The sequence below is a fragment of the Sitodiplosis mosellana genome, unplaced genomic scaffold (assembly GCF_009176505.1).
Source record: "Sitodiplosis mosellana isolate CC-2019 unplaced genomic scaffold, AAFC_SMos_1.0 Smas_scaffold_6226, whole genome shotgun sequence".
NCBI lineage: Eukaryota > Metazoa > Arthropoda > Insecta > Diptera > Cecidomyiidae > Sitodiplosis > Sitodiplosis mosellana.
This window is the reverse complement of record NW_022601467.1, coordinates 4,418,076-4,432,797: the sequence shown is the minus strand read 5'-3', so window position 1 is coordinate 4,432,797 and position 14,722 is coordinate 4,418,076. Positions and strand designations below refer to the sequence as shown.

General features: G+C 36.6%; 4 protein-coding genes across 8 annotated transcripts; 1 reads left to right on the top strand and 3 right to left on the bottom strand.

Annotated features, from left to right (window-relative positions):
• Positions 1–2,742: 2,742 nt before the first annotated feature.
• LOC129579177 (phytanoyl-CoA dioxygenase domain-containing protein 1 homolog) lies at positions 2,743–4,629 on the top strand. Its single transcript, XM_055468919.1, has 6 exons — positions 2,743–2,876; positions 3,006–3,120; positions 3,468–3,725; positions 3,793–3,943; positions 4,035–4,176; positions 4,244–4,629. The coding sequence occupies exons 2-6, from the start codon at positions 3,097–3,099 to the stop codon at positions 4,515–4,517; spliced, it is 849 nt and encodes a 282-aa protein (XP_055324894.1). The 5' UTR covers positions 2,743–2,876; positions 3,006–3,096; the 3' UTR covers positions 4,518–4,629.
• A 1,093-nt stretch (positions 4,630–5,722) lies between these two features.
• Positions 5,723–7,650, bottom strand: LOC129579363 (doublesex- and mab-3-related transcription factor dmd-4). Its single transcript, XM_055469400.1, has 3 exons — positions 7,471–7,650; positions 6,128–6,323; positions 5,723–5,967 (listed from the first exon to the last, which is right to left on the bottom strand). Exons 1-3 carry the CDS (start codon positions 7,648–7,650, stop codon positions 5,723–5,725), a joined length of 621 nt encoding a protein of 206 aa, XP_055325375.1.
• A 471-nt stretch (positions 7,651–8,121) lies between these two features.
• LOC129579175 (hematopoietically-expressed homeobox protein hhex) lies at positions 8,122–10,067 on the bottom strand. Its single transcript, XM_055468917.1, has 4 exons — positions 9,610–10,067; positions 8,584–8,774; positions 8,459–8,486; positions 8,122–8,375 (listed from the first exon to the last, which is right to left on the bottom strand). The coding sequence occupies exons 1-4, from the start codon at positions 9,866–9,868 to the stop codon at positions 8,197–8,199; spliced, it is 657 nt and encodes a 218-aa protein (XP_055324892.1). The 5' UTR covers positions 9,869–10,067; the 3' UTR covers positions 8,122–8,196.
• A 258-nt stretch (positions 10,068–10,325) lies between these two features.
• Positions 10,326–14,691, bottom strand: LOC129579174 (major facilitator superfamily domain-containing protein 10). 5 transcript variants are annotated; one of them, XM_055468916.1, is made up of 7 exons: positions 14,419–14,691; positions 12,372–12,835; positions 11,933–12,274; positions 11,774–11,847; positions 11,328–11,671; positions 11,102–11,239; positions 10,326–10,878 (listed from the first exon to the last, which is right to left on the bottom strand). In XM_055468916.1, exons 2-7 carry the CDS (start codon positions 12,792–12,794, stop codon positions 10,775–10,777), a joined length of 1,425 nt encoding a protein of 474 aa, XP_055324891.1. In that variant the 5' UTR covers positions 12,795–12,835; positions 14,419–14,691; the 3' UTR covers positions 10,326–10,774. The 5 variants fall into 5 exon arrangements, with proteins under 5 accessions (XP_055324891.1, XP_055324886.1, XP_055324888.1 ...); XM_055468911.1 differs by lacking the exon at positions 14,419–14,691 and adding an exon at positions 13,138–14,405; XM_055468913.1 differs by lacking the exon at positions 14,419–14,691 and adding an exon at positions 14,029–14,385.
• Positions 14,692–14,722: the final 31 nt, after the last annotated feature.

The window sequence follows — 14,722 nt, the reverse complement described above, 5'->3', positions numbered from 1 at the left end:
GATAGCCCAAATAAATACCCGGCAGCTACAAAAAAACGGGTCATGGTACTATTTTCGATTTTAACTATACACATACGTGTGTACGAAGTTTTTCACACAATTCATCATCTATTTTCCGAAACGAACCCAAAAACCGACGTTTATCTCTTGTTCTTTGTTGTTGATTTTGGTTGTTTTACTGTTATTTATTGAATTAGCCGTGAATATTCCAGATAAGACCAATGAATGTGTAAACAATACGCTGCAGCTTTGGTGGCTGCAAACATTTTGGTCAATCGATTCGCTAAATTTGTACGCTGAAAAAGACAATGATACTATCATCCCATGATAAACAATGTTTAAAGATTCGATTGTAATTGGCCATTGTTGCAGCAACAGCAATCGTATGGGACTTTTCACGAAAAAAAAGAAAAGAAACCGCATGTTGCCAACGATAACGATAATGGCAAACAATATGTTTTCGAAACAAACGAGAGGAAAAAGCACACACAAAATAGAAGATTCAAACTCTTTTTTCGCTGTTCAATTCTGTGTGTGCATGCCGGCTCATTATAATACACATAATAATATTTAACTGTTGCGCCGAGCTAATTGAATGACCGTTACAATGTCCAACAACAAGAGCCGGAGAGCGCGAAGAGGAAAAAAACGATGTGAACAAACGTTAATATTTTCTCTTTGATTATGTCAGCCAATGCTGACATTACACACTCTTTGTAAATGAGTATTTGAAAGATAATTTGCATCACAAAAAAAAACAGCACATTATTCGCATTGACGCTCCGAAAAACAGACGAAACAAAAAATGTTCGAGGCTGCACAAACTGAAAATTGAGGCTATTTACCACCCAAGGAAATGAAATGCATCTCAAGCTATGAAAATAGGCAGCAATGAACAGCATTTAATCATCAATTATCAATTAGCGTGATTTTCAGTGTATAAATGATGGAAATGAGTTTGGAGTTTGCTGTAATGTCTTCCTATTTTCGTTTCAGCTACTAATCACTCACATTTTATTCGCGCAAATTTTCCGTTCCATTCATTTTGATGCGGTGCGTTAAAAATTCGACTACAAATCATTTTCATAATTTGATTTACTTGGATCATTGTCAAACTGTCTGTTGAACCCTCTCTCTCTCTCTCTCTCTCTCTCGCATAGACCGAAATGTGCAAATAAAAATAAAAAGTCAATCACACATCACTTTGATATCAGTTTTGTTGTCGTTCGTTCCGCATGCTTACTAATTATCGTATTGTCTCCTCAACAGTTCCATATGTAATCAGCGACGTTAAATAGGGAAATATGAACGGTAAACGATCATGTAAATGCACGAAAATTAAGTGAAAAAAGCAACAAATTTGTTTTGATCGTGTTGAATCGTGCCTTTTTTTCTTCTTCTTCTTCTTTTAAACCTGCGATCTAAAGTGATCACTTCAGATAAATGAAGAGAGCAAAAAAAAGAAGGCGATCGAAATATATGCGCCATTAAAAGTGTACATAAATGATGCACATTAACTTATATAACTAGTATGTAAAGTATATTGGCATAATAGCAAACCAACAACCAAATTTTAAGATTGATGGCTTTGCATATATTCAAATTAAAGTCGCTTAAAATCTAGCGATTTCAATGAAATGCACACACAAATCGTTTTAATCGTACAGCCTGGGTTAACAACAGTGAAACATTTCTCACATTAAAGCGATCTCCCGAAACCAAATGCTTTATGAACTGTGACGATGGTTCCGGAACTAGCGTATTGGGTTATTATCTAGTTCAAATGTGTGTCAGTGGGCTGAAAATTCACATTGTGTGGAATTCCGATTTCAATGTATTTTCGATGTGTTTATAATTTTAATTACTATCAGCGTTAAATATGGGAACACCATTTTATTTCTCTTCTCGTTAGAAAGTGCATCAAATTGGGTGAAAAAAAAAAAATAGACGAAGCAATAATTCCGCGAAGAGATTTGGCAACCGAAGAAAGTCGAACGAAAAATTCAAATGTTATGATTATGGGCCATAAATTATGGCTTAAAATGGGCTGCAATAGATGTGACGGCAATGAGAAAGAAAAAAAAGAAGGTTGAATGGCTTTTGGGAAACAATGTCGAATCACAAAATTGAAATGCCTATGAGATTTTCTCTCTCTCTCTCTCTCTCTCGTTTGATTAAATCTCTTGAAACCAATTTGAAAAGTTCAAATCATAGTCCAATCAACAACAATGCGATTCATATCGAAATTGCTGGCACTTTCGTTGATTCAATTGAAATGTCGATGCCCACTTATGTGGCGCGATTGAGTGATTTCGAGCCGAAACCTCCGAAAATGAAATCACTTACTTATAGGCGTAACATGAACGGCTCATGTCGAAGTCGAACTACATAAGTTTGACCCATTCCATTCAAATTTGTATTAATGTTTGATCATTAATTGTTTGATGCCTACCTAATGACTTGACAGCTTTAAGGGCTCATCGTTCGAGTGTTACAAAACCGAAGCAACAACATTACGGCAATGAATTAATGGCTGTTATCGGTTTCTTTTTTTCTTTTTTTTTTGTCATTCCACAACAATTCCAAACTCGAAAGATCTGTACGAGACACACAAAATTGATAAAAACAAATTTAGCGTTTCGGCAATGTCTATTCATATCGGTTTGAACTTAATCGCTCATTCAAAATCGCCCCTTCGACACTGATAACGTTTTGAAATGTCGATCATTTTGGATTTGAGACGAGAAAAAAAACAATGCGACTCAGTAATCAGCTGTCGTTCGTGCGAGAACAACATTCGGCATTGCATTGAAATACATTTGTTTCGTCCATACAACAATTCTTTGCCTTGAAATCGTTAGAAAATCGTGTTTAAGGTTTGTGTTTTGAGAAAAATTACTCGTTTTGCATTTATAGAAGTGCGTTTAAGTGTTTATGAATTGGTTGTTGTTGTTGTTGTTGTTGTTGTTGTTGTTAATAGCTGATCTTATTTTATTTTTGGCTAGTGATCGGACGAAGGGACGGTATTGATAGCTCGAAACGGAGAAAAAAGAGAAAGAAATTGACGGGCAAACGTAAACGAAGAGAAAGAAAAACATGTCGAAGTGGCCGCTTGATCAGGTAATTATTGAAAACAACGGCTGTAAAACGGTTAACAGAGTGTTCATTTCTCTTCGTACCATTGAACAACGAAAAAAAGCGATCCAAATGATATCGTTACAATTGTTATATAATATGAACCCGACTAATTCGATCGATTGGCACTGTATCCGTGCACGGGTAACGTCGGTTTTTCTTCTTCTTCTTAAAAGCGTATCGTTGCTGCTACTGCTGTTGTTGCTGCGTCTATACATTCACATCAAATAACTTCATTTGTGGCTGAATGATTTGTTTATCTTTGATTTATCTGTTGTTGTTTCTCTCTCTATCTCTCCCTCTCTCCCTTGCTGTTTTTCTCTCTTATTCAGTATGATGTAAACGGTTTTGCTGTTATCGAAGATTTCTTAACGGAAGAAGAGGCAAACGAACTACATGAAGCTGGACTGGAATTATGCAAAAATGCACCCGAAAATGATCGTGCAGTGTTCAACACCGAAAATAAATCATCACACTTGAAAGATAAATATTTCCTCAATTCGGCCAATAAAATCCATTATTTCTACGAAAATGGTGCACTGGACGATCAGGGAAATTTGCTGGTGAATAAAAGCGTTTCACTTAACAAGGTACAAGAAAAACCTCCGTTCAATTTGAATTGGTAATGACTGATAAAATGGCACTTAATTGTCGTAGGTTGGTCACGCACTCCATGCACTTAATCCAACGTTCAAAAAGTACACATTTGACGAACGTGTCAAAAATATAGCGAAACAGCTTGGCTTCAAAAAGCCAACCATTCCACAGAGCATGTTCATTTATAAAAATCCGAAAATTGGCGGTGAAGGTATGTCATCAGTAAATCAACGAAATCAATTCATCACTCGATAGAGTTGAGAATAATAAAATCCATTTTGAATAATAATTTGTCTCATTAGTTAAACCGCATCAAGATGCAACGTACTTACACACGGAACCAATATCAATAACGGGTTTCTGGATTCCGACCGAAGATGCGACGCTGGAAAATGGTTGTTTGTGGTTCATCAAGGGATCCCATAAGCATGGTTTGGATAATCGGTATGATTGATTGTGTTTAAATACGTTGTGGTTCCATAGAATTGACTAATATACTTGTGTTTTGTAGTTTGATTCGCAATCCAGTTCGAAATTCCGATGAATTTCTCGTGTATGACAAACCGTCACCGGCTTATTCACAAGACTTATTCGTAGCGGCCCCAGTTAAGAAAGGATCGTTGGTTGTCATCCACGGATTAGTGGTTCATCAGAGCGAATTGAATCGATCGGAGAAGAGCCGTTTTGCCTATACATTCCATGTAATGGAAACGGACAATGTAAAGTATTCACCCGAGAATTGGCTGCAATTACCAAAAGGCGAACACTTCCCAGAACTTTATTAACAAAATTAAAATTCAAATGCACTTGAGCTCTTGTTTCAAATGCGTTGCTGTTATTGCTGTTGTTGTTGTTATTGTTGAAGAATAAATGGCTTGCAATAGCACACAAAGTACATTTTGAACATGTTACCTTCTGATTTTAGCTATTAATGAACCATAAGGCTGAACTGGCAGCTGTAACAACACAAATTACACAATGACTGTGGCTTGAATGTTATTAAAGACAATGCGAGCTCTGTAGTTGTTTCTTCGCTTTGCTATTTAATGTTGTATGTGTGAAGTGTTTTTTTTCTTCGCTTCAATTCGTGTTCATGAATCGAGAGAGAAACAAAACAAAAAAAGTAGATAATGATTTTTGTTCTCAAGAACGTGGACACTGTTTTTCATCATATATATTTGTTTTATTGTTGTTTCTTTCTAATTATATTTTGCACATGTGTTTTTATGCGGTTTTCTGTCCAGATGCGTTAGAAACTATTCTTGGAAACCGAAAATTACAATTTGAACTAACAAAAAAATGTGGTTAAATACTTAATGTCTCGATAAAGGGTCAAATTCGAGTCGTTGAAATAGCAAAGTTCACCATCGATATGAAAAGAAACAGAAACGACACACACGTCGGAGAGAAAGAGATCGCGCACACAATTGGATTTAGTGGCTTAGTGGGTGATATAACATTGATGATATTTGCAACTGAATGTGGTAACATAATATTTCAAAAAGACCAGCGAAAAAAAGATCGAAACCAAACACGGTGTGTGTGTGTATTGTGATTAATATTTCTCGCACATCGGACAGTTGGTAAAGACACATGATGATGTGTGCGGTATGCCCATTGTAAACGGTATTGTCATTGGGAATAACCATTTCGGATAGGCGAGCATCGGCGTGAAGTGCGACCTTCCACCATCCATGGATGTTGTTATTTGTTGATTTGGGTTCTGTGTTTCGAAGATTGTGCAACACCAAAACCCATCGACACGAAGACGCCACATGCAAAAAGAGTCAAAGAGAATAATGAGAGAATAACAATTAAAATTAATATGAAAGAAGAGAGAGAAAACAAAATGCATACACGAAATAAATCTCTATATTTATGATATCAGAAAAGAGCAAAACTGTTCCAAACGAAAAAACGAACACAAAAATTGTGAAGCGGCAAAAATAGCTGAAAAAAAAAATCAGAAGAAAAAGAAGAAGAATTTTGTTCAACTTTCTTGATTTAGAGTTGTTGGTTTTGAGACCGGTTTGAAAGCGCTCGGTGCTGGCCGACATTGTTCGATCGCTTTCAGCAAATCCAAATCACAGCGACGCAAAATTAATTCAAGTACTGAACGCTTGCGGTGTGGAAAAAGATGAGCCAACATATCAAGGGCACTTTCGGATATGCTTCGCATATCGCCCAAACCACCACCGTCACCACCAACACCAACACCACCACCGCCGCTGCCTGCTAATTAATTAACAGAAGAAGAAAAAACAAACAAACAAGTGCACATTGTAGCGATTATTGTCGAACAATTGAGTGTGCAACATAGTGATGTACTCGACCACAACATTTATTTTAATTTCCCGGCGAGTATTTGATGAACGAAACACAATAAGAATAAGACACTTACAATTTTTTGTTTTCGGCACAAGCGACAGACTTTCGGTGGCATTCAAATTGGACGGTGCATTACATGGTTCCGTTATGGACATGCCAAATATTTTACCCGGCGGTAATTGTTCAATGGTTTTACCCGTTTCATTTGACACCAATCGCATTGCAATCGCATCTTCGACCGCCTGTTGTCGTTTCAGCGCAACCTGTAAACCCAATGCGTACACATTGTGTGAGTAAATAAACAAACAAAGTTTTCCTTCATTCTATAGTGTATACTGCCATGTGGTATTTTCAACATAACGACATCAAGTTCCGGCTTGGCATCAATCTCCATTTCAGGAGCAAAGAATAAAAAGCGTTGACTTTTCATTTAGCTAGATTTTATTAGTTGAGTAAACAATCGGATTAAGTAACTAAAACGACGAAACAACAAAGACTACTTCAACCAAAATACCCTGTAACGATTTCGTGACTCACATATTGTTTTTTTGACGCAAAGTTTTCAACAAATCTCCGAATCAGATTTGTGTAGCCCAACGTGCTAATGCTACGACTACCACATCAATTATAACCCTCGAGCAATATGAATAAAAATCACTTTTTCCAGTCGCTTCGGTTTCGGTTTTTGTCCATTTCTTCCCCATGTCACACACACACACACACACACTATGTAATTGAAATTCATATCATTTCATTGCGTTGTGGGCAGCACAAGGCGACTTTCTTTTTCCATGTCATTGATGTGATGCGGTGTGATGAATCAAATGAACTATGCATCAATTGGCCTGACATGAAATGAATACGTTTTGCGAGCAAACATTTTTATGCGAGTAAACTGCTTGTGCAAACACCGGTTCGGATGACAGGATCACACCACGGGCTATGAAAACCAAAACCAAAGCCAAATATTTGCACAAGAATTAAATCAAAAGTTGTTCAACTGTTTCGTGTCATTTGCGTTCAATGGCTGACTTTTTTCTCTCTTTCAGTCCAAACTTTTGTTTCATGCCACGGGGAAAGTAAATATTGGCCAATGAAACAGCAGTTATCACATTTTTATTTCAACAAATGCGCGAAAATCGTATTTAAAAAAAACCAATTTCAAATGAAAACATCGAAATGAGCAAAAAGACAAATGTTCTATTTTGCAACGCAAATGCCATTTCTGTTGCTTTGTTTGTGATGAATTGTAAGTGAAAAAATGATGCCAAATACAGCCTTTCTCCAAGTGGGTGACGGTGCTCTTCGATTTTGTATCAATTAATTTCCTCACCACAAACGTTGCATCATTCAAACTACATTTCTCACTTTTTTTACCTCTAAATCTAACAGACTAAGGTGTATACTGACCTGTGCAGCCATAATGCGTTGTCGTTCGTAGATCAATTCACATTTGGCACAGCGACAATTTCGATACGAACAGTTTTTCTTGTGTCCACGCAAACCCGAAATTACGCCATGGTTGCGGCAACGTGCACACTTTGGCACTCGGCCATTGTTTGCACTTTTTTGCTGTGACATCGATGCCATCGTCAATTGCTTATGTTTTTCACTTTTTGCCATCGAAACCGATAACATTCTCACCGTAAAACTCTAAACTCTTCGCACACAGAGAAAGGGAGAGAAGAAGAAAAAACCGTCGTCGACAATCAAGAGAACACTTGTACTTTCGTATAGATGAAAATGGATACTAAATTGAATGTTAAGAATTCGGTGAAAATGTAACAGGACGCCGAATTTTTCTGTATCATATCATCGAGAGCACGGCTCAAGTTATCCGTTTTTTTTTTCATTGATGAAGGCGTGTTCAATTGTGTTTGAATCGGTGATCGTCTTAGTCGGGATAAAGAGAATAGAACATCTTAGCATACGACTTCTTAAGCATCAGTCCCGCCCTCGTGCAAAAATTATCCACACACATTTGCGATGGAGCGCATGCTATCTTCACAACCACAATCAACAGTAGGTCATGTGCAAAAGTTAGAATGTTTTATTGGTGCAGCAAGTGATTTTATTGGATATAAATATTTTGACATTGTAACATTTTTCTTTCGAAATGGAGATTATTCGATTTGCTCAATCGGTTGGCGGGAAACAAGGTTTCATCGTACTATCGACAAAGTGGTTAAATTGGCAATGTGTCTGCAGTTTATCAGCAGATGATGTATAATTTCCACTTGTTGTAGGTGAATTTGGATGGCTGGATTCATTCTTCGATGATGATTTTATCACTGTGATGCCACGTCGCCATTTCGCTAAACGATATTTAGAAAGCAAAAATGGTTTATTTTTCTACTATTTCTTAGTATTTATAAAACTCATCAAATACAACACATACCACGTCTGTTCTGGAACCATGTTTTTACCTATCCAAAAATCGTATAAACAATTTGGTTAGTTATTCAACAAAGAGCATTCATTTGGTTAATGGACAAAAGTAAATGGTTTTCTAGTGTAACGTACTTGTCGATCGCTTAACTTTAGCTGAACGGCAAGTTGTTTTCGATCATCGGGCGAAAGATATTTGTTACTGTTGAATTGTTGTTCCAAATGTTGCGTTTGTTGCGACGTGAAACGAACTTGACCGCCCTTCCGTTTGAATGTACAGCCACCGAACGGATGCGAATAATATGGCATATAGCCGCTTGGCGTAGCTAAACAGAAAATTGGTTTGCAATTAACCTTTGTACATTGAACGTGTTATGCTTTGATTTTATATTGAGGTAATTTCGTTCGTTAGTTGGTTAGTTGGTCTATTAATATTTGTAAATCATCATCTTATCTCTCTGTCATTCAAGGGCCTATTTGGAGCCAATTGATCCAAGTATAAATCCAAGAATGGGAATTAAAACGCGTTTCTATCACTTCCGTTTGAACACGAAAAGTACATTTATTTTACGATTCAATGATAAAATTTCGGTTAGAGTGTGTCAACATTGGCTATCGATTTCGAGGCAAACGTTTATATTTAAGGGATTAAGATTCAATGATTGATGTAGTATAACAATTGAAACGTGTGTCATACGGTTGTGTATTATTATCATTGCAATGCTTTCTACAATTATTGCGATCAAATAAACAAATAAACTAATCCAAACAGCTCAAACCCAGTGCGTTTACAACCACATAAAATTACTTCGAAATCAATTATTACGATAACAACACGGCGTCAAATTCAGTTTTTTTTTCACAGCAATTTTCGTTTGTTAAGTGAGCGTTTATTCAGTTTATCCATTGGAAAACTATTATTAATTTTTATTTATGTTTGCCAGATTTTAATAACTTTAACACATTTTTCGAAAGCGAAAAACTTGTTTCATTTAGACGGTAAATGGTTTTCATTCAGTTTTAAATTGAATGACCGTTTATCGATGTTTTTTTTCTTCAGTTTATAATAAAGTTTTCATACACTGTTTGAAGAATTTTCAATGAACATAATTTAATTTCCTTCAATTTCCAAGAAATAATTTCTATTCTGGTTGTACTCACCTTTTTGAAAAACATTCGCGTATGGATCGATGTATGTTGGAGGTGTTGGCTGTGGTGATGCATGTGGGAAATAGCATCTTGGTGGAATTAAGTCAAACAAATTGGGAAGAAACTGTGTTCGGCCGTTTAAACTATTGTTAAATGCCATCGGAAGATCTGTGAATGCGCTGGCCGCCGGCACAGATACACTTGATCTAGTTGCACTTTGGCATAATATTTCATCAATGCTGAATGATGACTTTAAATTTGAACTACACATTATTACGATTTGTTTGGACCGAAAATACAAATCTAAATGTTTAAATTTCCAAAAAAATGAATAAAAATTAGCGATTTTCGTCGATAGAATTTAAATCAGAAGCACTTTCTTTGTGACATTTGTTCAAAAAAACACCATGTGTGTCCTTTTGGTTCGCAAGAGAAACTAAATAAATGAATTGGTGAATATTAGAGGAGCAGTGGCATTGATAAGGTGCGGATTTGAATCAAATTCTTTTTTTTTCGATAACGGTCGTTGCTGTTATTTTCATTACAGCCACATTGCTGTCAGGTGTAGAAACGAATTAAAGTTATCTTTTGACGAATTAATCGCTAATAAATGCCTGTATATTATCAATTGTGGTGTATTAAATGCTCTTCACAACGATATGCTCTGTAATTTAAGTAACAGTAAAAGAAACACATCGATTCATTTCAAATAACAAAAATTGCCCCGATTTCGGGCCATTGGGATATATAATCCTCTTGCTTTATTGTAATACAAAAAATGTGATGTACAAAATACAGATTGTGTAAAAGGGTGTTTTTTTTATTTTCTAAAAAAAATGCTTGGCCAAGTGGCAAAATAATCTTCGTTGGGTATTTTGAAATACGCTTAAGGCACAATATCAAAGCCATTTTCAATTAAATTCCGTTGTAAAATAACAATTTTTGTTCTCTATGATCTTACTTATTTTGAGCCAATGGCCTTGAATACGAAAGGCACTAATCAAATCTCTGATCATTTTAAATACAAATTTCGGATCACTCTCATACGTATTGGAGAATTAAGCTAATTTTTGTTTTTGATGTTGCTTTTGAAAATTGAACATTACATCTAAGAGAAAAGATCTTCATAATTTCCGAATTTAACACATTGATATAAGATATCGCATATAAATAAAACTTATTCTGATTTAGTTAACTTTAAAAGTTGCAATTGGAATGTAGGTATGAATAAGAGAAGGCCGCCGATGATGTACGTTGACGATGCACCGATTCCCCAGAATGCTGCAAATTGAAAAAGAAATCACAATGTCATTTGAATTTGTAGCTTTTCTTGCATTTCAAATTAATTCAGGGGATTTTAGATTTGAAAATGGTTCATCACAAAAACTAAATTGCTTTTGTTGCAAAAATGTCTTTATGTCAAATTGACACTCAAAATTTTCGAATTTAAAATTTTTTAACGCCATTTAATTTTGAAACTGAATTTTTTTTATTGTTTATTTACCGATCGAGGCAAAAATTGGTCCGACAGCTCTAGCCAGGGCACCAATTGATCGGAATATGCCAAGCACGATTCCCTTCTGATCGTGTTTTCCATACTCAGAAATGAGTGTTGTCATGCACGTCACCACGAATGCCGTTGCTGTAATAAAAACATTTCATGATCACGATCGACAAAGTTCCCGCAGACGAGAATATTCTGTAGAAGTGTGCGTCAAGAAAATACTTACATATGGCAAACAGAATCATGCCAGCGTACAAAAGTTTGCTATCGTTGGCTAGGCCAACCAAAATGAATGCCGGAATGATTAAGTACAAGCCAAAAACGGCCGATGGTTTGACATAGTGCGGTGGTAGCCGTCGCACAACTGACCCTTGCAAAATGGCCATCACAACGCCAGTGGTGACAAACATTTTGGCCTGATCAACCGAGGTATAGCCCAGCTTATGGTACATGAGGAAAGTGATTGTGAACTCCAAGCCCGAATAGATAAACAAGTAGATAAAGTAAATTAGGCCAATCCGTTTCAAACAGTACAATTCGTTCTTTGTAAGATTTTTAACGGCAACGAAACTATTTCAAATGAAACGAAACATAAATTATGAGTAAATTACGATTGAATAGGTAGTTTGAAAGGAGAAGAAGAAGTAAAATAGAGAAGAAAAAAACAGTTACTTGAATATGGCACGAACGCTGATATGATCGAGTGCTTGTCGAACCGATCCAATCACTTGTTTTGCTCGTTTCTCCTGTTGAAAAGGTCAAATGTTATTTTCATTCAGACCATTAATCATACTTGAAAAGTAATAATAAATGAAATTGTTGTATTTTTACCTGTGGCAAACTTTCATTGAAAAATCGATAGACAAAGAGAACGTCGGCTAAGCTGAGTAAGAAGGCGAACGTAGCTGGATACCAGAACCACATGCTCGAAGTTTTGTCGGTGAATATTGAGAATAGGGCGCCAATGGTTGGGCCAATAATGAATCCAATGGAGAATGCAATGCCCACCAAAGCCATGGCTTTTCCGCGATTTTTCACATTCGACACATCGGTGATGATGGCCATACTCAGTGAAATGTTGCCCTTGCTCAGGCCGCCAACAAATCGCGCCAGCACGAATATGAAAAAATTTGACGATAGTGCCCACAGCACATACGAACATGAGATTCCAACCTACAAAACACAAATTGCATCATTATTCCAGGTTCAATTTTATGGTTTTTTCAACAGAAAAACCAATTGGAAAAATTGATCATCGCATGAAACTCACTAAACTAATGAGCAAAATTGGCTTTCGGCCATAGCAATCGGAAAGTGCTCCCATGATGGGGCTTACGACAAATTGTAAGAAGCTAAACATGGAACCAAGGAAGCCGCCAAATAGCACTGAACTGTATTTGTCTGGTGCACCGACCAACACTTGAAAATAGCGGATTTGTGAGGATAATCGAACGTATAGTCCGCTGCTATCGTCATTTCGATATCGTTCCAGAATCGTTGGTAACAGCGGCAATATTATGGTAAACGCCAGCAAATCCAATAAAAGTGATAAGAATATAATGTAAACGCTTTTGTGTGTCTTATCGTCGCTGCCTTCCTGCTCCTTCTTTTTGTTCTGCTGCTGCTGCTGCTGCTGCTGCCGCTCAATGCCGTTGCTTGTCGCAGTCACGCTTTGAACTTTTGTTCTAATCATCGTGTCGATTTCGGTCGGTGTTTTTATGGCCTCTCTTAATTCTTAAAATGTACAAAACGGAAACAGCAATTAACAATTTATTATTAGAGCGCGTACCGCACAACGGAACAAATATAATTGACACCGTTCAATACTTTCAACTGGTATTGACCGGTCGAAAATGGGAAATGTGAACGAGAGACTCGAACTAAGTGTTTTCGAAATAACAACAACGACGAACAATTGTTACACTTGTCAACATTAGAATTTGTAGGAGTTGTCATTATTTCAAACAGATCTTCTTTGAAACGGTAATTAATCAAAACACAAATAAAGAGGTATGTTAGGTTATCGTCACGTTTACCAAAATCTCAACATGAAGACTGAACTGGACACCACAACAACATCAGCATAAAAATTTTGAACAAAAAAATCTAAACAAATATAGTTTAACCGCTTAATAGACTTTTACACATTGTTTATCCGAAACATACAAAACCGACGAACTCAATAGAAAGTTATGAATTTTTTTTTATTTGTACGAACAACAAATAATAAAGATGCTTGTGCTCCAATTTTCTTTGGATATCAATTTTTGAATTATGATATTCGTAAATGTAGCCAACAAGTCGATCCACTTTCTCCAAATCTGTTGAGAGCTACTTGCTGCTGCTGCTATTCCGTTCGTTCGTTCGTCGTCGTTTTCTTCTTTCTTTCTCAACTTCAAACTGCAATCGAAATTTGACACTAACAAACAACAATAATAAAACTTCAACTGTAACAGAAATCGTTTAATTGTTCGTTTGGAGATTGGTTTTTTTTATTTGTATTGTTTCGGAACTGAATTTTTCTTTGCTGAATACTCAAAAAAAAATGTTATTCGCCGCTTTCAAAATGCGGTTACCATTTCAACAAATACCAAACTACAATAGCCATCCAATATCCCTACCATAATTTTTATTTGTTGTTTCTTTTAAAGAGCACTGATTGAGTTTACTGGTGTGTTTCGTTCGGATTACGTTGTTCGTCTTTCTTCTCGTGTCTCTCTTGCTTCTGTTCAAAATCAGTGCGTGCATGTGTAATGAATCAAAAAGAGAACACAAACCAAACAAATAACTCGTGGCCAAAACTCTAATGAGAGACAGACTCCCCTTCTCACTCCCGCGATGCACAACACACACACACACACACCGCTCGCTCTTACAATGGTAAATGTAATTAATGCGATAATTTGGTTTCTCTTTCTTATTTCTACCTTTATGATCGTTAATGTATTGGAATCATGCAACCGAAGACCACGGCATTTGTTTGTGTTTAACGAAACCAAACAACAACAACCACAACGTACGAGAAGAAGAAAAAAAACAACAACGAATATTTTCACTTTTTCTGTCAATCTGGCTGTGGATTGTGCCGTGCAAAGCCACAACACAACACAACACAGCGCACATAGCAGCATGCACGAAACGCTCGTGTGAATAAGTGGCGTGTGCAGTGACTACGTTTTTAGACTATGAAAATTATACCGGCCGTTCATTCAAAAAAAAAAACGGAATTTTGACAGATTTCCCGAAAACAAACCACCAACACTTCATACGCCAGTGTGTCCGTGTCTCCATTCTGCCAAATACATACTCGTACATACACAAACCATTCAGAGTTTTCATTGCAAAACTCGAACGAAACGTAATAGATTCCGTATTGCGGAACTTTGAACACTCTAGCAAGCAAACGATAACAGCAGACGAGAAAAAAAAACAAATCGCAACAGCGTTTAATATTCAAGATGATTTGATGCATTTATCGTGCGCGGTGCGATGATTCATATGAAATGCCAAGCGATTCATTCGTGATTCGACGTACAACAATCAACAACGTTTTGCGACAGCAACAACACATTCATTGGAAAAATTGTACTAGAATGCGTGTATTGCTTTGACAATTGCCCA